This window comes from Bufo gargarizans, chromosome 3 (genome assembly GCF_014858855.1).
Source record: "Bufo gargarizans isolate SCDJY-AF-19 chromosome 3, ASM1485885v1, whole genome shotgun sequence".
In the NCBI taxonomy this organism is placed as follows: Eukaryota; Metazoa; Chordata; class Amphibia; order Anura; family Bufonidae; genus Bufo; species Bufo gargarizans.
Genome location: NC_058082.1, coordinates 377,702,353 through 377,726,303, shown reverse-complemented (window position 1 = coordinate 377,726,303; position 23,951 = coordinate 377,702,353). Strand labels below are relative to the sequence as shown.

Sequence of the window (23,951 nt, the reverse complement as noted above, 5' to 3'; positions counted from 1 at the left end):
TTTTTTTTAACAATTAGGTTTTCTTTCACTCTCCTTAGCGCCTGCATACACGTCTGTCCCTGAACAAAGTACGATGGTGAATGGCAGACTCTAAGATGGCCGCCGTATTTATAGGGCTGTGACATCACCGGGCTGGCTGGCTGCTGATTGGCTGCATGCATGGGATTATGGGTCATCCCGCGTTCCCAGAGTTCCTTGCCCCATGTCCTTACACGTGTAGCTGACATTTTAGCCGCCATTGTAGCCGGCTAGCCGCCATGTTAGGAAAAATAGTGATTTGTTACAACGAAGCGCGAGGAAATTCACATTTGTTCAGAATCAAATTTTTCCTGACATTCGGAATGAATTCGACTTCCTCAGCTTCGATTCGCTCATCACTAGTTAAAAAAACAAAACAAATCTATGATGATCCCCAGGAGCACAGTAAAATCTATCATAACCAAATGGAAAGAACATGGCACAACAGAAAACCTGCCAAGGGACGGCCGCCCACCAAAACTCACGGACCCGGCCAGGAGAGCATTAATCAGAGAGGCAGCACAAAGACCTAAGGTAACCCTGGAGGAGCTGCAGAGTTCCACAGCAGAGACTGGAGTATCTGTACGTAGGACGACAATAAGCCGTACGCTCCATAGACTTAGGCTTTATGGCAGAATGGCCAGTAGAAAGCCATTACTTTCAGCTAAAAACAAAAAGGCAGTTTGTGAGTTTGCGAAAAAGGCATGTGGGAGACTCCCAAAATGTATGGAGGAAGGTGCTCTAGTATGATGAGACTAAAATTGAACTTTTCGGCCATCAAAGAAAACGCTATGTCTGGCGCAAACCCAACACATCCCATCACCCAAAGAACACCACCATTTTCAGCAGCTGGAAAACTGGCCAGAGTTGATGGAAAGATGGATGGTGATAAAAACAGGGATATTCTTGAGCAAATCCTGTATCACTCTGTGCGTGCCTTTAGACTAGGACTGAGGTTCACCTTCCAGCTGGACAATGATCCCAAACACACTGCTAAAGCAACACTTAAATGTGTTGGAATGGCCTAGTCAAAGCCCAGATCTCAATCCAATAGAAAATCTGTGGTCAGACTTAAAGATTGCTGTTCACAAGCGCAAACCATACAATTGGAAGGAGCAGAACCAGTTTTGAAAGGAGGAATGGGCAAAAATCCCAGTGGTAAGATGTGGCAAGCACATAGAGACTTATCGAAGGCAACTTGGAGCTGTGATTGCCGCAAAAGGTGGCTCTATAAAGTATTGACATTAGGGGGGTGAATAGTTATGCACATTGACTTTTGTCCTATTTGTTGTTTGCTTCACAATAAAAAAAAAAAAAAAAACATCTTCAAAGTTGTGGGCATGTTCTGGAAATTAAATGATGCAAATACTCAAACAATCTATATTAAAGGGATTTTCCCATCTCAGATAATGGGGGCATATCACTAGCATATGCCCCCATTGTCTGATAGGTGCGGGTCCTATAATGAGAACGGAGTGGGGAAATGAACATAGGGTGCACTGAGCATTTGCATCCGCCCTCCATTCATTTCTATGAATGGCTCAGCTATTTCCGTTGGCCCCATAGAATTGAAGGGGAGCATGGGCCGCACATGCGCGGTCCGCTCCCATGCACTTCAGGCATAGCAAAAAAAAAGTCCAGCTCCTTTTCCTTAAAAACCAATGCTTTATTCTTTCACATATTCAATTAAAATGGAGAAACTGTAGCACAATGTGATGCGTTTCGGGCCACTTGCGTATGGGCCCTTCATCTAGACATCATGTCACATTGTGCTACAGTTTCTCAGTTTGTACACATGGATTTTAATTGAATATGTGAAAGAATAAAGCATCGGTTTTTAAGGAAAAGGAGCTGGACTTTTTTTTGCTATTCCTGGATTGCTCACTTGGCTGCGTCTAGACCAGTACAGTCCGTGACTCCTTTAGAAAACTGCAGGTGAGTGCTGCAGTAAATGAATAGGTTACAACAATATAAAAATACAAGAAACAATAAACTGTTAAAGCGGTTGTCCAGGATTGGGGACAATATTGTATGTGTAAAACAGTCCCCTAAATATTACATTCATGCCTGTCCTACCTTTACCAGACATTTCTGATGCCCCTTTTGCAATTCACTAAATCTCAGCCAGAAGTGCTGTTTTTCTCAGAGTCAGTGACTTACGGGGTCCCTTTCTGCAGAGTGAAACCTCTTCTTCCACTTCGCAAGGAGCCCGGTGACGTCACCGTCAGCCAAAGTAATTATTCAGAGCGCTGGATGGGCGGTAGCTAGGTGGCATCAAACTGAGCTAAACCACGCCCCTCTGGTCCAGTGACGTCACCAGGCAGGGCGCTTTATTATCAGTGAAGGAGGCAGAGGGGCGTAACTAAGGGGGAGGAATATGTGCTGCAGAAGGCGGCATATGAATTAGGGGGGCGAATGCAGGGACACAGACACCATAAACCACACAATACTCGCTGCGCTGGGACCCAAAAGGCAGTGTGGCAGGACATAGATGTCAACAATCAGTGGGGGACTGTCGGAACCCTTCTGATGTATATACATAAAAACATCTGGGGGGACCTTGAAACAGCTATTAACTCCTTTGTGGCATATGACGTAATAGTATGTCATGTCGGAACATGCGTTGACGCATTTTGACGTACTATTACGTCATGGTGATCAGGCGCCCGATCACTGCAGGGGTCCTGTAGTCTTACATCACAAAAAGTGCAACACCAAGCCATCAACAAGGCATACGCCCTACAAAATGGTACCAATCAAACCGTCACCTCATCCCGCAAAAAATTAGATTCTACCTAAGACAATTGCCCAAAAAATAAAAAAAACTATAGCTCTCAGAACATGGAGACACTAAAACATTTTGGTTTAAAAAAATGTAATTATTGTGTTTAAGTGAAAGAAGTATAAAAATGTGTACATATTAGGTATTTTTGTGTCCGTAACAACCAGCTCTATAAAAATATCACATGAATTTACCCCTCAGGCGAACACAGTAAAAAAAAAACAGTGCCAAAAAAGCAATTTTTTGTCACCTTACATCACTTAAATTGCAACACCAACCGATCAAAAAGGCGTATGCCCCCCAAAATAGTACCAATCAAACCATCACCTCATCCCGCAAACTGAGATCCAACCTAAGACAATCTCCCAAAAAATAAAAAAAATATGACTCTCAAACAATAGAGACACTAAAATACGATTTTTTATTGCTTCAAAAATGCTATTATTGCGTTAAAGTGAAATAAAAAAAGTTAACATGTTTGATATCGCCGTATCCATAACAACCCGCTCTATAAAAATATCACATGACCTAACTCCTCAGTTGAACACTGTAAAAAAAAAAACATAAAAACTGGGCCAAAAAAAGCAATTTTTTGTCACCTAACATAATTTAAAGTGCAACACCAAGCGATCAAAAAGGCGTATGCCCCCCAAAATAGAACCAATCAAACCATCATTTCATCCCACAAAAAATGATCCCCACCTAAGAAAATCGGTCAAAAAATAAAAAAGCTATGGCTCTCAGACTATGGAGACACTAAAACATCATTTTTTTTGCTTCAAAAATGCTATTATTGTGTAAAACAGATACATAATAAAAAGTATACATATTAGTTATTGCCACGTCCGTAGCGACCTTCTCTATAAAAATATCACATGACCTAACCCCTCAGGTAAATTCTGTACAAATAAATAAATAAATAAATAAAAACTGTGCCAAAACAACCAATTTTTTGGGTCACCTTGCCTCATAAAGTGTAATAATGAATGATCAAAAAAATCATATGTACCCAAAAATGGTACCAATAAAAATGTCAACTCTTCCCACAAAAAATTTGCCCCTGTACGTCTTGCAGGGGCCTGAATGGTATAAAAAAATATGTTGTTCAGAAAATGGAGACACAAAAACAATTTTCTTTCAAAAATGCTTTATTATGTAAAACAGAAACGAACAAAGAAAGAAAGTAGACATATTTGATATTACTGCATCCGAAAAACAGAGCATGATCTAACCTTTCCTCACAGTTCCCTAGTTTCCAAAATGGTGTCACTTTTGGGAGTTTCTACTGTAGGGGTACATCAGGGGGGTTTCAAAAATCTGCCTTCCAAAAACCATGCGGCAGTCCTTTCCTTCTGCGCCCTGCCATGTGCCCTTACATCAGTTTATGACCACATGTGGGGTGTTTCTGTAAACCTCAGAATCAGGCCTCTTTCACCCGACGAATGGCTATTTCAGTGTTTTGCGGTCCGTTTTTCACGAATCCATTGTTCCTTTTTTGTTTCTGTCGTGTTTCTGTTCTGTTTTTCCATTCCATTTTTCTGTATGGCATATACAGTATAGAGTAATGACATAGGAAAAATTGGGTTGGGCATAACATTTTCAATAGATGGTTCCCCAAAAACGGAACGGATACGGAAGACATACGGATGCATTTCTGTATGTGTTCAGTTTTTTTACGGACCTATTGAAATGAATGAACACAAAAAATGGCCCTTATACGGAACGCAAAAAACGTTTGTGTTAACGATCCCTCCGGGTAATAAATGTTGAATTTTGTTTGGCTGTTAACCCTTAATGTGTTAAAGAAAAACCATTTATTAAAATGGAAAATCTGCCAAAAAGGTTAAATTTAGACATTTTATCTCCATTTTCCTTTAATTCTTGTGGAACACCTAAAGGGTTAACAAAGTTTGTAAAATCAGTTTTGAGGAACTTGAGGGGTGTAATTTTTACAATGGGGTCATTTATGGGGGTGAGGGGGTTTATATTTTGTAAGCCCCACAAAGTGACTTCAGACCTCATCTGGTCTATAAAAAGTGGGTTTTGTAAATTTTCTTACATTTTTTTTTTAGAATTGCTTCTAAAATTCTAAGCCTTCTAACGTCCCCAAATAATAAAATGACATTTACAAAGTGATGCAAACATAAAGTAGACATATGGGGAATGTTAAAGGGAGCCTGTCACCTCTACTATGCTACCCTCACTGAGGGTTTCTAAATGTTCATTGTGTTACCCTAAACATATAAATCACACTTTTAATTTAATTTGCAGATTATTTCAATAAGTATTATGCATTTTTGTACTTCCTGCCTTTTATGCAAATTAACATAAAAGAGTCATATCTTACTTGTGTGACCAGAGAAGAGTCATATTTTCAAGCTCTGACTCATCTCAGGTTAATTTGCATATGGATCAAATCATTTTTGTTTTACTGGATATTGCGGATGTGCTAGCGGCCATCTAGCAACCCATGTCCTCAGCTCTATACCGAAAATCCAGGTGACAGGTTTCCTTTAAGTAATAAATATTTTATGAGGTATCACTTTCTGTTTTAAAAGCAGAGAAATAAAAGTTTAGAATATCGCAAATTTTTGAAAATTTTGGGGAAATTTGGGATTGTTTCATAAATAAAGGTGAACTATATTGACTCAAATTACAATGTGTCACGAGAAAACAACCTCAGAATAGCTTGGATAAGTTATTACCACATAAAATGACACAGGAAGGTGAAAACAGGCCAGGGTAGAAGGGGACAACCCTTGGTACAGAGGGGTAGAGGACACTGCCTGCAAGACCTTACAAGGGAAGTGGAGAACACAGTAGGTGAGGATATAGGCTTCTCATGTGGCTGTGTGGTGGCAGCATGCTCCTTGCAGATGGTAGGCTTTCCTGAAAAGGTGGCTTTTCAGGTTACTCTTGAATGTTTGGCTGTTGGGGGAGAGTCTTATGTATTGGAGTAATGAGTTCCAGAGTAGCGGAGAGGAACATGAGAAATCTTGTAGTTGATTGTGTGAAGAAAAGATGAGAGAAAAAGAGAGGAGGAGGTCCTGTGATGATCTGAGATTATGTGTGGGAATGTATCAATTGTTAGCTGGACGCTGGCATAGGTTTCTTGTATTACAAAATTGGCGAGGGAAGTGGAGAAGGGACAAAGGGGGTAATTTATCAAAGAGAAATATGTCTAAATTAGGGGCATTTTTGGCAGAGATTGCAGCTTAAAGATCCTTTGTGTCACAATCTGCTACTTATTTCTGATCATACCAGGTCTAAAAAAAGAGGTATGGCGTGGGGGTGAATGGAGCGGGCTGACAGGCCCCTCTGATTTACCATTTTCTACGTCTGTTTTAGGCGTAGAAAATAGTCTAAATGTAAGACAGCTAGGAAGCTGTCTAAAATTTTGAAGTAGCATTGCTGGCACTTCTTCATAACTCTGGCGGATCCACTGCCAGGTTTAAGGGTTAAGACTGGCATCTAAAAAAATGTAAATATACATAGTAGTAGTTTACCATAAAAACATGATTTAAACAATAGCTCATTTCCTGATGATACATTCCCTTTAACACTTTACATTCTTGGAAAGGATTAAAGGGTTATCACATGACTAATGTGAAAAATTGAAATCAGATATCATAAAGTACCTGATTGACAATCTCTTTTTAACAAAGCTAGAACCAGACCTGTGCCTGGATCCAGAGATGTTCCCATTCATTGCTCTGCCTGAAGCTCAAGGGAGTGTCCTTTCTGCTGCAGTTTCTCCCTATCACATCTCAAGAGGCAGTTGAAGAACGAAAATAAGCATGTACGGCAATTTTAGTGAGCCAGACCAAGAAATAAGGAAAAAAAAAAACAGCAAGTGGCGCTATACAGATACAGATACATTTTATTGAATGCTAAAAAATGTATTATTTGCAAATACAAATGTAGAACACTTTTCATGGGACAAAACCTTTAGCGATGGTTGTTTAGAGCAGGAAATCGGTATAGAAGTTATGTGCAACATCATATGTCTGATGTGCAAAAGGTTTTGAGGTTATGACAACATACCATTACTTCACGCAAATAAAATATCTCTCCTGAATATACTGTACCTACTCAGACACTGACATTTTATTAAGTGACTTGCTCACTGGAACAATACAAAGAGTATTAACTTTATGTTAACACAAAGCTGCATACTTGGTGCACAATATAATTTAATTTTTCAGGAATTTTAATATTGATTACCTATCCACAGGATAGGCACATGGAAAAATACCCCCAAAACTATCTTGGAGTATAATTGCTGAGATAGAAAAATAAATGTATTAAATATGCTAATTAATAATTAATATTTTGACTTTTTAACTACAAAACACAGGCTTTGTGATTAAAAGCTGCTTCTTTATTGTATTGTATTATACAGTCAATGCATTGGTTGATTTACTTTGATATGTTTTGCTTTTCATTAAAAGTCTAGAGGTATTTGTAGCTGCTATTGTGGTTACAGTATTGGTTTATGTGAACACATGTCAGTTATCTCTCAGGGGTATAAACTGTTTTATCCATAAAACTTCCCTCTAGACACAGAATATTCAAAACAGTTAAGCAGGGAAGCGAGTTTTATCAGGTGGGGTGAAGAAATAGTCTGTTGGTGTTAAATGTTTATATGTATACATTATAGAGTTCAGCCTTTCCAATGAGGGTATATGAGAATCAGGGTTCTGTACTAAGATGAAAAATATGATAAAAACTTTCAGCACATTGAATTTGGCCACTTCTTAATATACAGAGCATTGTATTAAAATTCTGCCTCTGCAGCTAAAGTACAATATCTGTACAAAGAGGTGACAAGTTGGCTTTAATAGGAATCCGAGTAATTCGGCTTGTCTGTGCAACAGCTCACAAGGACAGACCTGCTGCCTTTCTGTCAGCTTCCCTGGCTCCACCATACACCCGAATGTTCAGATCACTTGGGGGTGAGCATGTTTATTTCAGTAGTGTGAGATAGACAAGCCTAGACATTTTTGGCAGTGCTTTCCTCCCAAGAGAACAAAGGACTGGACAGTGAGTGTCCCTGTATACATTAAAGGGCATCTGTCAGCAGATTTGTACCTATGAAACTGTCTGATCTGTTGCATGTGCACTTGGCAGCTGAAGGCATCCATCTGTATTGTCCCCATGTTCATATGTGCCCTCATAACTAAGTTTTATTATATACAAATGACCTTCTAAGGCTTAGTTCACACGAACGTGTGTGATCTGTGGCCATATTGCGGCCCGCAAATCGCGGGCCGCAATACACGGCCACAGTTTTGTGAGCATTCCGCATCACGGATGCGGACCCATTCACTTCAATGGGTCCGCAAATCCAGAATCGCGGAACGGCCGCACGGGACAGGACCCCTCGGAAGCACTACGGAGTGCTTCCGTGGGGTTACGTCCCGTACCTCCGTTACGCAAAAAGATCGGACATGTCCTATCTTTAACGGAACAGGCGGATCGCGGACCCATTAAAGTGAATGGGTCTGCGATCCGATGCGGCCGACCTACGGCCGGCGATCGTGCATTGCGGCCCGCTATTTGCGGGCCGCAGCACGAGCACGGGTCACACACGTTCGTGTGAACTCAGCCTAAGGCCTCTTTCACACTACAGTATGTCCATTTCAGTGTTTTGCGTTCCGTTTTTCACGGATCCGTTGTTCCGTTTTTTTGCTTCCGTTGTGGTTCCGTTTCCGTTCCGTTGTTCCGTTCCGTTTTTCCGTATGGCATATACAGTATACAGTAATTACATAGAAAAAATTGGGCTGGGCATAACATTTTCAATAGATGGTTCAGAAAAAACGGAACAGAAACGGAAGACATACGGATGCATTTCCGTATGTGTTCAGTTTTTTTTGCGGACCCATTGACTTGAATGGAGCCACGGACCGTGATTTGCGGCCAAATATAGGACATGTTCTATCCTTCAACGGAACGGACATACGGAAACGGAATACATACGGAACACATTCAATTTTTTTGCAGAACCATTGAAATGAATGGTTCCATATACGGACCGTATACGGAACGCAAAAAACGGACCGCAAAACGGAAAAAAAAAAACGGTAGTGTGAAAGAGGCCTAAGAGCAACGGGGTTGTTGCTCTTACACCTAGAGGTTCTGCTCTCTCTGCAACTGCCGCACCCTCCAGACTTTGATTGACAGTGAAAACATCATCATGCCTGGCCCTGTCAATCAAAGTGCAGACAGCAGTTGAAGAGAGCAAAACCTGTAGGAATAATGGCAATGCCGCTGTTTCTCTTAGAGGCTCATTTGCACATATTAAAACATATTTTTTCCCTGCAATGCAGGCACATATGAACAAGGGACCAACACAGATGCCTTCAGCTGTGAAGCGCACATGCAACAGGTCTCCCAATTTTATAGGTACAATTCTTCTGAAAGATGCCTCTTAACATTTCTATTTTTGAAAGCATTATTAGGGCTCATGCACATGGCTGCAGTGGATTTTGCGGTCCACAATTGCGGATCCGCAAAACACAGATAACGGCTGTATGCCTTCCGCATTTTGTGAAACAGAACGTCCATCCCATAATAGAACTGTCCTATCCTTGTCCATAATGTGGATAAGAATAGAACATGTTCTATATTTTTTCGGATGCCACAGAATGGACAGACGGCATTGTGTGCTGTCCACATCTTTTGAGGACCCATTGAAGTGAATGGGGCCACATCCGAACCGGTAAAATATGTACATGTGCATGAGCCTTGACTTTGCAGCATTTTTCCACACCTGCCTAATACTTGCACAGTACAGTATATATTCCCAAACTAACAATGGTTCGTTTGATATCAGACCCTATGGAATGGTCTTTAGGTAATGTTCAGAAGTGGATTCTATGGACAGAGCACCAGTATCGGCTGCCGCAGGTGGGTCGCAGCTTCCAAGATTTAACAGGAAGAGACTTATGTGCACTGAATGAAGATGGCTTTAGAGACAGGTCCCCGTTGTGTGGAGATGTCTTATATGCTCATTTGGACATTTGGAAGTCAGGTAAATTTTCCTAAGTGACTAATAGAAATTGAATATGGTAAGGGAACCCTGTACTAGCTTATTTTCTATTTTCTAAATATTTTGACTCTCTTTGCAGCAGCCTGGATGAAGGAGAAGACGGGACCTGGAGACATGAGATATTGTGGTAAGGAAGAAAGTCTAAGGATAGGACAGTTCTTTTATGAGCCAGACATTCAATTTTTCAAAATGTGGAACACACACAGCCGGTATCTGTGTTTTGCAGATCCACAATTTGCAGACTGCAAGAGCCCTTACATAGTAACATAGATTAACATAGGAGGTCATTTATGATGCTGAAATACTATGCTGAAATATTAGGTTTCACAAAATTATATAATTTTTTTAACACTTTGCAGTAAAAATGAAAATTTAAACTTCTTTCAATAAAATGTTGCATAATCCACAACTATTTCATTTTCACAAGGGTAACAGGAGAAAAAGCATGCCACAATTTGTTACCTATTTTCTCCTGAACATGGCAACACTTCATAAACTGCAGTATGGACACACCACAGTTTTTGGGCGAGGTACTCCTACAGTGGAAATCCCTAAAAAGTGAATACATTTTGGAAACTACACTGTCAAAATAAATTTTCAAGGGGTGTAATGAATGCTGTTTTTATAGAATTTAGAAACACTTGAGTGACTTTGGAAATGAAACATTACATTTTTTCAATAAAATGATGCTTTAGACACTAGCTTTTTAATTTAACAACGGTTAGCAGGAGAAAAGGGACCCAACAATTTGTTACCCATTCTTTCCTGAATACAGCAACACCCCTTATATGGTCGTAAACTGCTGTTTGGGAATAATGCAGGGTTCAAAAGATAAAAAGCACCATGTGAATTTGAGGCCTAGTTTGGTGATTTATACAGCACTGACTGACATAGGAACACAGTGGAATGTCCATAGTCTACAGTGGTAATTTATTGCAGTCTATGGAAGAAGCAATTGTCTGATTGCATGTTTAGAACAAAATACATTTTTTATTCGAATTTTCAAAGAAATTTCAATATAACATACAGGAAATTGAATGTTTCACACGTAATATTACTTCATATCACATGAGGTGAGAACACAATCTACATTTCAAATATAATTGGTGATGCATGTATCAGAATAAATTGCAGTAAAATAAAATAAACATATACACGAAAGTGCCTTCTTAAATCTTTGTTAACTTTTAACCTTAAATGAATAAAGAAAAGTGAATCTTTATTACATATACATTGAGAACATGATTGCATGTTTAAACAGGAACGTTTTGGTCCTTTAAGGAGAGATGAGTGAGAAGTATATGAGGAGAAACTGAATATTTTGTTCGCCACTGTATATACTGAAGAAAATGAACTGTGTCCAAGTAAACTCCCCATTAACTTCCCCACTGTTTACAGCAATGACGGCGAATACAGCAGGGTCCCGGTTGTCAATCACAGACAGGCCCCTGCATTGATCGCGCACACCACTCCAGTGCCGGCTCGATCATCTTGACGTACTAGTACATCAAAGGTCATCAAGGCACTGGTGGCCATTATGTATTAGTACTTCAAGGGTCGTCAAGGGGTTAATGATCTTAAAATATCAATCTTTGCACATGGAAGAGGACAGTATACTGCTACAAAGGGATCTGGATAGATTGGAGGCAGAGAAGTGGCAGATGAGGTTTAACACTGATAAATTTTAGGTTACGCACATGGGATGGAATAATGCAAGTTACCAGTACATACTAAATGGTAAAATACTGGGTAAGGGCTCATGCACATGACCGTGCGGTCTGTTTTTCACGGATCACGGATCCGTTGTTCCATATCTGATTTTTTTTCTCTCTGATTTAAGTCCTGTTCTGTTCTGTTATTTCACAAAATATATCCGTATAGTTTCCATATCTGTTTTTTGGTGATCGGATACAGTAACTTATTAATCACCAGGATGACAGGCAGAACTGGATGGACAAATGTCTTTTTTTCGGCCTTATGTACTATGCTACTATGTTACCAACCACATGAGCAATATGGGCTGGGCATAGCATTTCTACAGTAAGGATCTGCAAAAGACGGATAAAATACGTATGACATACGGATGTGTTCTGTGTGCGTTCTATATTTTTTGTGGACCCATTAACTTGAATGGGGCCTCGGACCGAAATTTGCGGACAATAATAGGACATGCACAACTTTTTTGCGGAACGGAAATACGGAAATAGATGCACACGGAGTACCTTTCGTTGTTTTTGTTGACCCATTGAAGTGAATGGTTCCGCAAACAGTCCGCAAAAAAACGGAAGCGGAAAGAAAATACGCTTGTGTGCATGAGTTCTAACACTGACATGGAAAAGGACTATAAAATCAGTGTCAAACAGCTGCTGCCAAGGCTAATGCATCAAAAAGTGCATGTGATACTTAGGATGAACATAGTCCTTTGGATACAGAGGGAAAAAAATCAGCTATCTGGTTTGAAGTAGTGTTGGGCACGAATATTCAAATAGCGAATATTAATCGCGAATGTCGGCACTTTGAGAATTCGCAAATATTTTGAATATAGTGATATATATTCATATTTTCGAATATTCTAGATTTTTTTTAATCTGAACCCATGATCCCTCCCTGCTTCTTGCTTGTGGGACAATGAAAAGGCTGCAATGTCTTTATCTGAGCTTAGCAACCAATAGGAAAGTTGCCTACCCCTTACTATATAAGAACCTCCCCAGCAGCCATTTTCTATAGTTTTTTAAAGTTCTGAGAGAGACAGCTGTGTCATTGCTGTGTTCTGTGCTTCCCACCTATTACATTAGATAGATAGATAGATAGATAGATAGATAGCTTATATATATAATACAGATAGTTAGTGGGAGATAGTAAGTGTAGGTTTTATCCTGATATAGTGTAGCTGTAGTTCTGCTGTCCATACATACATGCTACAGACATAGTGCTGTGATGTCTCAGCAATACATAGTACACCAATCAGTAATGTGTAGTGAGACCTGCTAAAATGTAAAGTTTCAAGTATTGCGCCAAAATATGTGAATCATTAATTGCCCATTTGCGCAATCGCAAATATATTGGAGCACTTTATCTGCATATAAAGCCATTTTTAATGTTCTGCCGTGCCAACCATTTTCTCCAGTCTCAGGAAACTTCTAGCAGCTTGGAAAATGTAGCAAAAGTGACCCACGTCTGTATTGCACACGCTTTATGCGAATATTACATTGCTGATTTTTGCAATAAAGCAAATAATAGCAAATTCTCGAATTCATGAATATATGACAAATATTCTACAAAATATTTGTGAAATATTGCGAATTTGAATATTGCCCCTGCCTCTTATCACTAGCTTGGATTTGTCTGGGAATAGCAGCTATATAAGCAAACTGAAAAGATGAGTTTGTAAGCATGTGAGCATTTGATCACAAGTGTGTATGACTTAAGATTAAATGACTTTAGATTCAGGGATTTTAGAAGAGGAATACTTTAACCACTTCAACCCCCCTAGCTGAAACACCCTTAATGACCAGGACACTTTTTACACTTCTGCACTATACTACTTTCACCGTTTGTTGCTCGGTCATGCAATTTACCACCCGAATGAATTTTACCTCCTTTTCTTCTCACTAATAGAGCTTTCATTTGGTGGTATTTCATTGCTGCTGACATTTTTACATTTTTTTGTTATTAATCGAAATGTAACAATTTTTTTGCAAAAAAAATAAAAAATTCACTTTCAGTTGTAAAAAATGACATCCATATATACATTTTTCACTAAATTTATTGTTCTACATGTCTTTGATAAAAAAAATGTTTGGGCAAAAAAAAAAATATGGTTTGGGTAAAAGTTATAGCGTTTACAAACTATGGTACAAAAATGTGAATTTCCGCTTTTTGAAGCAGCTCTGACTTTCTGAGCACCTGTCATGTTTCCTGAGGTTCTACAATGCCCAGACAGTACGAACACCCCACAAATGACCCCATTTCGGAAAGTAGACACCCTAAGCTATTCGCTGATGGGCATAGTGAGTTCATAGAACTTTTATTTTTTGTCACAAGTTAGTGGAAAATGATGATTTATATATATTTTTTTTCTTACAAAGTCTCATATTCCACTAACTTGTGACAAAAAATGAAAACTTCCATGAACTCACTATGCCCATCACAAAATACCTTGGGGTGTCTTCTTTCCAAAATGGGGTCACTTGTGGGGTAGTTATACTGTCCTGGGATTTTAGGAGCCCAGATGCATGAGAAGAAGTTTGAAATCAAATTCTGTATAAAATGACCGGTGAAATCCGAAAGGTGCTCTTTGGAATGTGTGCCCCTTTGCCCACCTAGGCTGCAAAAAAGTGTCACACATCTGGTATCGCCGTACTTAGGAGAAGTTGGAGAATGTGTTTTGGGGTGTCATTTTACATATACCCATGCTGGGTGAGAGAAATATCTCGGCAAAAGACAACTTTTCCCATTTTTTTATACAAAGTTGGCACTTGACCAAGATATTTCTCTCACCCAGCATGGGTATATGTAAAATGACACCCCAAAACACATTCCCCAACTTCTCCTGAGTACGGCGATACCACATGTGTGACACTTTTTTGCAGCCAAGGTGGGCAAAGGGGCACACATTCCAAAGAGCACCTTTCGGATTTCACAGGCCATTTTTTTTACACATTTTGATTGCAAATTACTTCTCACGCATATGGGCCCCTAAAATACCCGGGCAGTATAACTACCCAACAAGTGACCCCATTTTGGAAAGAAGACACCCCAAGGTGATCCGTGAGGGGCATGGCGAGTTCCTAGAATTTTTTATTTTTTGTCGCAAGTTAGTGGAATATGAGACTTTGTAAGGAAAAAACCCCAAAAAAAACCCCCATCATTTTCCGCTAACTTGTGACAAAAAATTAAAAATTCTAGGAACTCGCCATGCTCCTCACGGAATACCTTGGGGTGTCTTCTTTCCAAAATGGGGTCATTTGTGGGGTAGTTATACTGCCCTGGCATTTTAGGGGCCCAGATGCGTGAGAAGAAGTTTGAAATCAAATTCTGTAAAAAATGACCGGTGAATTCCGAAAGGTGCTCTTTGGAATGTGTGCCCCTTTGCCCACCTAGGCTGCAATAAAGTGTCACACATCTGGTATCGCCGTACTCAGGAGAAGTTGGGGAATGTGTTTTAGGGTGTCATTTTACATATACCCATGCTGGGTGAGAGAAATATCTCGGCAAAAGACAACCTTTCCCATTTTTTTATACAAAGTTGGCACTTGACCAAGATATTTATTTCACCCAGCATGGGTATATGTAAAATGACACGCCAAAACACATTCCTCAACTTCTCCTGAGTATGGCGATACCACATGTGTGACACTTTTTTGCAGCCTAGATGTGCAAAGGTGCCCAAATTCCTTTTAGGAGGGCATTTTTAGACATTTGGATCCCAGACTTCTTCTCACACTTTAGGGCCCCTAAAAAGCCAGGGCAGTATAAATACCCCACATGTGACCCCACTTTGGAAAGAAGACACCCCAAGATATTGAATGAGGGGCCTGGCAAGTTCATATAATTTTTTTTGGGCATAAGTTTGCGGAAATTGATTTATTTTTTTGTTTTTTCTCACAAAGTCTCAATTTCCGCTAACTTTGGACAAAAATGTCAATCTTTCATGGACTCAATATGCCCCTCAGCGAATACCTTGGGGTGTCTTCTTTCCAAAATGGGGTCATTTGTGGGGTGTTTGTACTGCTCTGGCATTTGAGGGTCTCCGCAAGCATTACATGTATGGCCAGCATTAGGAGTTTCTGCTATTCTCCTTATATTGAGCATACAGGTAATGAGATTTTTTTTTTCCGTTCAGCCTCTGGGCTGAAAGAAAAAAATGAACGGCACAGATTTCTTCATTCGCATCGATCAATGTGGATGAAAAAATCTCTGCCAAAAAAAAAAAAAAGGAGGGGAAAGGCGTCTACCAGGACATAGGAGCTTCGCCCAACATCCATACCCACTTAGCTCGTATGCCCTGGAAAACCCGATTTCTCCATTCACATCAATCGATGTGGATGAATAAATCATTGCCGGGATTTTTTTTTTTTTTATATATATACAAAGTGTTTGCCAAAGCATATGAACACCACCACCTCCTCAGCTCATATGCCTCGGCAAACGTATCTTTTACTGCAGAGGAGAAATCTCGTCTTGCAGCGCCGCATACACCGAATTGTGTGTAATCTGACAGCAGCGCAATGCTTCTGTCAGAATGCACATCAGTGCCCGATCGGTTGGTCCACCTGGAAAGTAAAAAAAAACTTAACAAAAAAGAAAAAACCAGGCCGCAACGCAATAAATTTTATTAACTTTATAATAACTTTAGAACAGAACATATAAAAACTTTATTTAACTTTTGAAACTGAACGTTAACTTTTTTGCTTACTGGTGTTTTTTTTTTTATACCTTTATAGGACAAACCTCTCCTTCCCCATGGGACAATGTGCAAATCGCAAATCACCCAAATATGTGGTCGAAGTGCGTTATGCACTTTGTCCCAGGTGAAAGGAGAGGTTTGCAGCAGCTGTATGTGAATGGGCCCTAATAGCCCTGTGTGCCTGTCCTGGTGAGATGCAATCCCTATGCTAGGTATACCTGTGTGTGGTACTTCCGGAAACACTCTCCAAAGCATAGGGCAGGGTGGTCAGGGCAGTCAGGACAGAAATAGCGGGTGTAGCGTCTTATTCCACTCCTGCTACAGACACAACATCTTTTTTGGGGTGACGGTTGGGTTGAGGTACCAGCAACGACATTGGGGAAATGTCGCTCGTGTAGATGGCTAACTACACTGGTGGATGGGGCCACGGAACCTCCTGGATACAGGAGGTTCTCGATGATCTCTTCCTGAAATTTGAGGAAGGATCCTGTTCTCCCAGCCTTACTGTAGAGAACAAAACTATTATATGCAGCCAATTGAATTAAATATACAGACACCTTCTTATACCAGCGTCTGGTGCGTCGGGAAACTAAATACGGAGACAACATCTCGTCACTGAAGTCCACCCCTCCCATGAGCAAATTATAGTCGTGGACACAGAGGGGCTTTTCAATAACTCTGGTTGCTCGCTCAATTTGTATTGTCGTGTCTGCGTGAATGGAGGAGAGCATGTAAACGTCACGCTTGTCTCTCCATTTTACCGCGAGCAGTTTTTCGTTACACAAGGCAGCCCTCTCCCCCCTTGCAAGACGGGTGGCAACGAGCCGTTGGGAGAAGCCCGCGTGACTAGTTCGCGCGGTGCCACAGCAGCCAATCTGTTCTAGAAACAAATGCCTGAAGAGGGCCACACTTGTGTAGAAATTGTCCACATAAAGATGGTACCCCTTGCCAAATAAGGGTGACACCAAGTCCCAGACTGTCTTCCCACTGCTCCCCAGGTAGTCAGGGCAATCGACCGGCTCCAGGGTCTGATCTTTTCCCTCATAGATCCGAAATTTGTGGGTATAGCCTGTGGCCCTTTCACAGGGCTTATACAATTTGACCCCATACTGGGCGCGCTTGCTTGGGATGTATTGTTTGAAGCCAAGGCGCCCGGTAAAATGTATTAGGGACTCGTCTACGCAGATGTTTTGCTCTGGGGTATACAAATCTGCTAATTTCTGGTTGTAGTGGTCTATGAGGGGCCGAATTTTGTGGAGCCGGTCAAAAGCTGGGTGGCCTCTGGGACGAGAGGTGCTATTGTCACTAAAGTGCAGGAAACGCAGGATGGCCTCAAAACGTGCCCTGGACATAGCAGCAGAGAACATGGGCATGTGATGAATTGGGTTCGTAGACCAATATGACCGCAATTCATGCTTTTTGGTTAGACCCATGTTGAGGGGAAGGCCCAGAACAAGGGGGAGCTACTGGTGTGGCTGAAGTTGGGGACTGCCAATCAGGATTTGCCAGCACCTCAGGGATTCTAGGGGGTCTACAGGCCCGTCTGTGCGGTGGCTGCGACGGGGTAACTAATGCACGTGCCACCGTACCAGCTTCAACTGCCCTTCTGGTGCTCACCACTTCACCATGTTGTACGGCAGTGCTGGTACTAGGTCCAGGGAGGGCTGCGCTGCTGGTGTATGCCTCACCACGTAATCCGACAGCGCCAGCCCCACTCTGCTGCCCTTGAAGCGGATCCTGCGCAACCTGTGGTCTAGCGACACGGGGCCGGGTACGCCTGGTGGTATCAGGGACCTCAACCTCCTCGTCCGAACTTTGGGTCAGACTGCCACTGCTTTCTACAGGTTCATATTCTGACCCGCTAGATTCATCAGATGAGGGTTCCCTTTCCTCATCCGACTGGGTCAGAAGCCTGTAAGCCTCTTCAGAAGAATACCCCCTGTTTGACATTTGGGCAACTAAATTTAGAGGTATTCCCTGAGACTACCCAAGAAAAAAAGCAAGCCTGTCTTACAAAGGGGAGGCTAGCGAAGTACCGGAGGCCGCTGCGGTTGATAAAAAATATCAAAACAGATTTTTTTATCACCGCAGCACGTGTAATGTGATTGTGCAGTGATCAAAAAATATATATTTTTTGTCACTGCGGCGGGACGGGCGTGGGTGAACGCACGTGTGGGCGACCGATCAGGCCTGATCGGGCAAACACTGCGTTTTGGGTGGAGGGCGAGCTAAGGTGACACTAATACAATTATAGATCTGACTGTGATCAGTTTTGATCACTTACAGATACTATAAAAGTACAAAAGCTGATTAGCGATACGCTAATCAGCGAATAAGTGACTGCGGTGCGGTGGGCTGGGCGCTAACCGATCGCTAAACTACCTAACCAAGGGGCCTAAACTATCCCTAAAACCTAACAGTCAATACCAGTGGGAAAAAAAAAAGTGACAGTTTACACTGATCACTTTTTTCCTTTCACTAGTAATAGACAGGGGCGATCAAGGGGTGATCAAAGGGTTAATTGGGGTTGAGGGGGGTGATCTGGGGCTAAAGTGTAGTGTTTGGTGTACTCACTGTGAAGCCTGCTCCTCTGCTGGAACCAACCGACGAAAAGGACCAGCAGAGGAGCAGGGAAGCCATTTAACACATCATATTTACTAATATGATGTGTTAGATGGCTTGTCAGCAACGATCATTGGCTGGCAGGCTGGTGACGTGACCCCCCTCTAACTTTTGCCGGCCCGCGATGCGCATGCGCGGGTCGGCTAAGCGCGTCATCTCGCGTATATGCGTGACTCTGCGCAGAGCTGCTGCCTCCGGATCGCGATCCTGCCATTAGGCGGTCCGGAGGCGGTTAATTCAGTTATCATTTTTATTATTTTCTCTTTTTTTTCCTTCTCTTTTCTGGTGTAATCCCCATTACTGTGCTCCATGACTGATAAGTAATTGAAAATCACTGTGTCAGGAAGGGCTTAAAAACACTTCCTCCTGAATCTTATTTACGCATGTCTCACATTTCCCTTCTTTTGCTTAGGCCTCTTGCACACGAATGTTGTGCATCCGTTCCGTGCATTGGGGACCGCAATGCATGGGCAACATCTGTGCGTCGGCCGGGAAGGATAGAGACCCATTCAACTTGAATGGGTCTGTGATCTGTCCGCACCACAAAAAAATAGAACAAGTCGAGGCACGGACAGAAACATCACGGAATCACTCGTCCCGCATCTCCGTGATTGCGGACCCATTCAAGTGAATGGGTCCGCATCCGTGATTCCGTGTCACGGAGTGCACATGGGCCAGTGCCATTGTATGCGGGCCTTATAAAGGAGATCCACTTACACTGATTTAGCTTTTTCTTTTTTTTAACCTCCCTGGGGCAACCATATTGCAAACACAGCCTTCCTTTTTGCTTTGGCTGTACATGCAGTGCAGAAAGGTGCATTTGCTGTGTCGCTGATAATATAAAAGAAAAAAAAAGCCCTCTGGTAAAGAGAGGGTTAAAACATTCTAACAAGGATTGATAAGTCCAATAACAGCTTTACCTGCTGCAGAGTTTGGAAAATCTAACTCCTTCAATTCAAGAGAACAAAGCTTAGGGCTCTTTCACACCTGCGTTCTTTTCTTCCGGCATATAGTTCCGTCGTCGGGGCTCTATGTCGAAAGAATCCTGATCAGGATTATCCTAATGCATTCTGAATGGAGTGAAATCCGTTCAGGATGCATCAGGATGTCTTCAGTTCCGGAACAGAACGTTTTTTGGCCGGAGAAAATACCGCAGCATGCTGCGCTTTTTGCTCCGGCCAAAAAAACTGAAGACTTGCCGCAAGGCCGGATCCGGAATGAATGGCCATTGAAAGGCATTGATCCGGATCCGGCCTTAAGCTAAACGTCGTTTCGGCACATTGCCGGATCCGACGTTTAGCTTTTTTAGAGTGGTTACCATGGCTGCCGGGACGCTAAAGTCCTCGCAGCCATGGTAAAGTGTAGCGGGGGAGCAGCATACTTACCATCCGTGCGGCTCCCGGGGCGCTCCAGAGTGACGTCAGGGCGCCCCAGGCGCATGGATGACGTGATCACATGGCACATCATCCATGCGCATGGGGCGCTCTGACGTCACTCTGGAGCGCCCCGGGAGCCGCACGGATGGTAAGTATACCGCTCCCCCGCTCCTACTATGGCAACCAAGACTTTAATAGCTTCGTGGCTGCCATAGTAACACTGAAAGAATTTTGAAGACGGATCCGTCTTCAAATGCTTTCAGTACACTTGCGTTTTTCCGGATCCGGCGTGTAATTCCGGCAAGTGGAGTACACGCCGGATCCGGACAACGCAAGTGTGAAAGAGGCCTTTGAGAGACCAGTGACTGGAGGTGATAGAGGAGATTCATATACACAGCCTTATCTGAGTGACTGTTGCCATTTTACATCAATTAGTGTAATAGAATTGTAATTAATCCACCTATGTTGAAATAGTCCCAGTCAACACAGTAAAGCTAGCACTAAGGATAGGTGTACACGACGACATTTGTCGCGCGACATTTTGTTGCACCAATGTCGCGCGACAATTTTTATAATGGCAGTCTATGGTGTCGCACTGCAACATGCGACATGCTGCGACTGCGACTCGAAAGTCGCAGAAAATCCATTCAAGATGGATTTTTCTGCGACTGTCGCGTCGCAGTCGCAACATGTCGCATGTTGCAGTGCGACACCATAGACCGCCATTATAAAAATTGTCGTGTTTCACACGAGCGTGACGGATTAGGTGACGGATTAGGTCCGGATGCGTTCAGTGAAAGTCGCACTATTTTGCAAGCAAGTTCAGTCAGTTTTGTCCGCGATTGCGTTTAGTTGTTCAGTTTTGATGCGTTTTTCACGCGCGTGATAAAAAAACTGAAGGTTTACAAACAACATCTTTTAGGCTACTTTCACACTAGCGTTCGATCGGATCCGTTCTGAACGGATCCGATCATAATAATGCAGACGGAGGCTCCGTTCAGAACGGATCCGTCTGCATTATATTGGCATATAAAAGCTAAGTGTGAAAATAGCCTCGGACGGATCCGTCCAGACTTTCAATGTAAAGTCAATGGGGGACGGATCCGCTTGAAGATTGAGCCATATTGTGGCATCTTCAAACGGATCCGTCCCCATTGACTTACATTGTAAGTCTGGACGGATCCGCACACCTCCACACGGCCAGGCGGACACCCGAACGCTGCAAGCAGCGTTCAGCTGTCCGCCTGTCCGTGCGGAGGCGAGCGGAGCGGAGGCTGAACGCCGCCAGACTGATGCAGTCTGAGCGGATCCGCATCCATTCAGACTGCATCAGGGCTGGACGGAAGCGTTCGGGTCCGCTCGTGAACCCCTTCAAACGGAGCTCACGAGCGGACAGCCGAACGCTAGTGTGAAAGTAGCCTTAGCAACCATCAGTGAAAAACGCATCACACCCGCACTTGCTTGCGGATGCAATGCGTTTTTCACGCAGCCCTATTCACTTCAATGAGACCAGGGCTGCGTGAAAAACGCTGAATATAGAACATGCTGCGATTTTCACGCAACGCAGAACTGATGCATGAAAAACAACGCTCATGTACACAGACCCATTGAAATGAATGGGTCAGGATTCAGTGCGGGTGCTATGCGTTCACGTCACGCATTGCACCCGCGCGGAAAACTCGCTTGTGTGAAAGGGGCCTAAAGCTGGCAGAAATTAATAGATATCAGCTTATTATTGGGGTTGAGTGAATCCGAACAGTAAAGTTCGGGCTCGTACCAAACTTTAGGATTTTGGGATCCCGGACCCGAACTTTTCAGTAAAAGTTCGATTTCGGGTTCGGTGAATTAATAGCGCTTTTTGAAAGGCTGCAGAGCAGCCAATCAACAAGCGTTTAACTCGTGTGCCCTTAGAAGCCATAACAGCCATGCCTACTGAGGACCAGGTCTGTGTCTGTGCACCAGACATCACTGTTCTGGCCATGCCCCACTGCACTGGATGAGCTGCTTCTGTCTGCCTCTCCCTGGGTTCTTCAGGAATATTTAACTCTACCATCAGCCTCTTCCTGCAGACACAGAGCTGACAGACTGGAGGAGTTCTGCAGAGCATTGCACAAGAACAGGTAGGGGGAAGATCCTTTGTGTATCAGCAGTGTCATTGTACAGATGGGACTTGTAGTCCTACATATATAACATGCTGCTGAGAACCCCTACAGTCAGACATTTCAGGGCAGCACTTTTATTCACTCCCTTTGCAGAGCAGGGCAGTCTTTTTTTTTTTTATGCCCACAAATACTCATGAGGAAAACCTTAGAGATTGTTGTTAATGTAGGTAAACAAAGAGCCAGAAAAGAACAAGGGAGATAGGAAAATAGAATGAGGAAATGAGAAAAATTATATATATTTTTTTTGCCTAAAACTTCCTTAGCTTAGATATATATTGCTGACAATCAGATTTACAGTACTATATATTTTTTTTCATAACTCGGACAACCCCTTTAACACATTCTCTGCCTTTGCCTATTTTTTTTATTTTATCTCAGACAACCGTTTAACCCCTTAATGCCCAATGACGTATATGTACGTCATATCTGGACGTGACTGAAAAAGCCCAGTGACATACATGTACGTCACCAGGTCCGCGGGGCTCTGGGGGACAATCGGGGGAGAATCACCATACCATGTCTGCTTTTACCAGCAGGCAGCCATGCCAGGTAAGGGCAGCATAGTGCTGAACCGCCCCCTGCAGCCCCAATCACTGCTATTGGCCAGATTCCTTAGACATTTGCATCGCAGTTCTGGCTGTGATACGGAGCTGCAGGGGAGGGCAGGGGGTGCCATGTGGAGGTGTCTCCTCCTAGGCCAGACAGGGGACACCAGTGTTTTGAGTCCCCTGCCAGCGCTGCTATTGGCTGGAACAAAGCTACAGCCAATGGCAGTGCTATAGCTGCAAAGGAAGAGGCTGAACTTCCATGCATGCAGTCATTCTAACTGGTGACTGCATGCAGAGAGATTCTGTGCCTTTCTGTGCTGCTTGTGGCTTGCTGGGACTTGTGGTACACACCACTGCAATTTAACCCTTTTCCTGTTGAAAAGAAGAAAGAACATCTGGAATTGCTGCACAGATTTTTTTTCATTTGCAGCTGTACAGCAAAGTCACAGACACCAACACCAGCATTTGTGCAAAAAACTGAAACTTTACTGAACAGTAGAATTAAACACAATCTCAAATGTAGTGAAAATGTCCTGAAGTTACATACGCTCGGCTTGGAAGCAGAGACCTCTGTGCTGCACTGCCCAGCACCCCAAGATGGTCGACAGACACCACTTGCAATGCTTTACCTATTGCGAGCATACCTATCACTGCCTCGCTTTACCTATTATTACCCTAGAGAACGTGAATAATTGTGTGGGATGCAAGATACAGGCGACCCACGGTGCAGCACAAGAGCTCACAATCTTAAAAGGTATATACTATAATTTTCCCTTCCCTTGTTCCCAAACGACCCTGTTGCACGTGTCCTTAATACTCCCAGCCTAGACACTGGAGTAGCTTTGTAACACAGTCCTTGTAGCACAATACTTGTGACATGATTCTTGCAACCTGCTGCACACAGAATCCCTATCTATCTGACTAAATGCAGACATGAATCCCATCTCTCGTATGTGCAGGCTCCCACAATTCACTGCAGTGTG

The 23,951-nt window shown here is 42.6% G+C and overlaps 1 protein-coding gene across 3 annotated transcripts in view; it reads left to right on the top strand.

The window, feature by feature from the left end:
- SPDEF (SAM pointed domain containing ETS transcription factor) overlaps positions 1-23,951 on the top strand; it is a 98,816-nt gene that overhangs the window by 25,446 nt on the left and 49,419 nt on the right. For 2 of the 3 annotated variants that reach the window (XM_044287107.1, XM_044287106.1), the window contains exons 3-4: positions 9,636-9,833; positions 9,931-9,978. In XM_044287107.1, coding sequence (XP_044143042.1) covers positions 9,636-9,833; positions 9,931-9,978 — 246 coding nt within the window. The remainder of the gene's footprint in view (positions 1-9,635; positions 9,834-9,930; positions 9,979-23,951) is intronic. The other variant, XM_044287108.1, reaches the window with a different exon arrangement.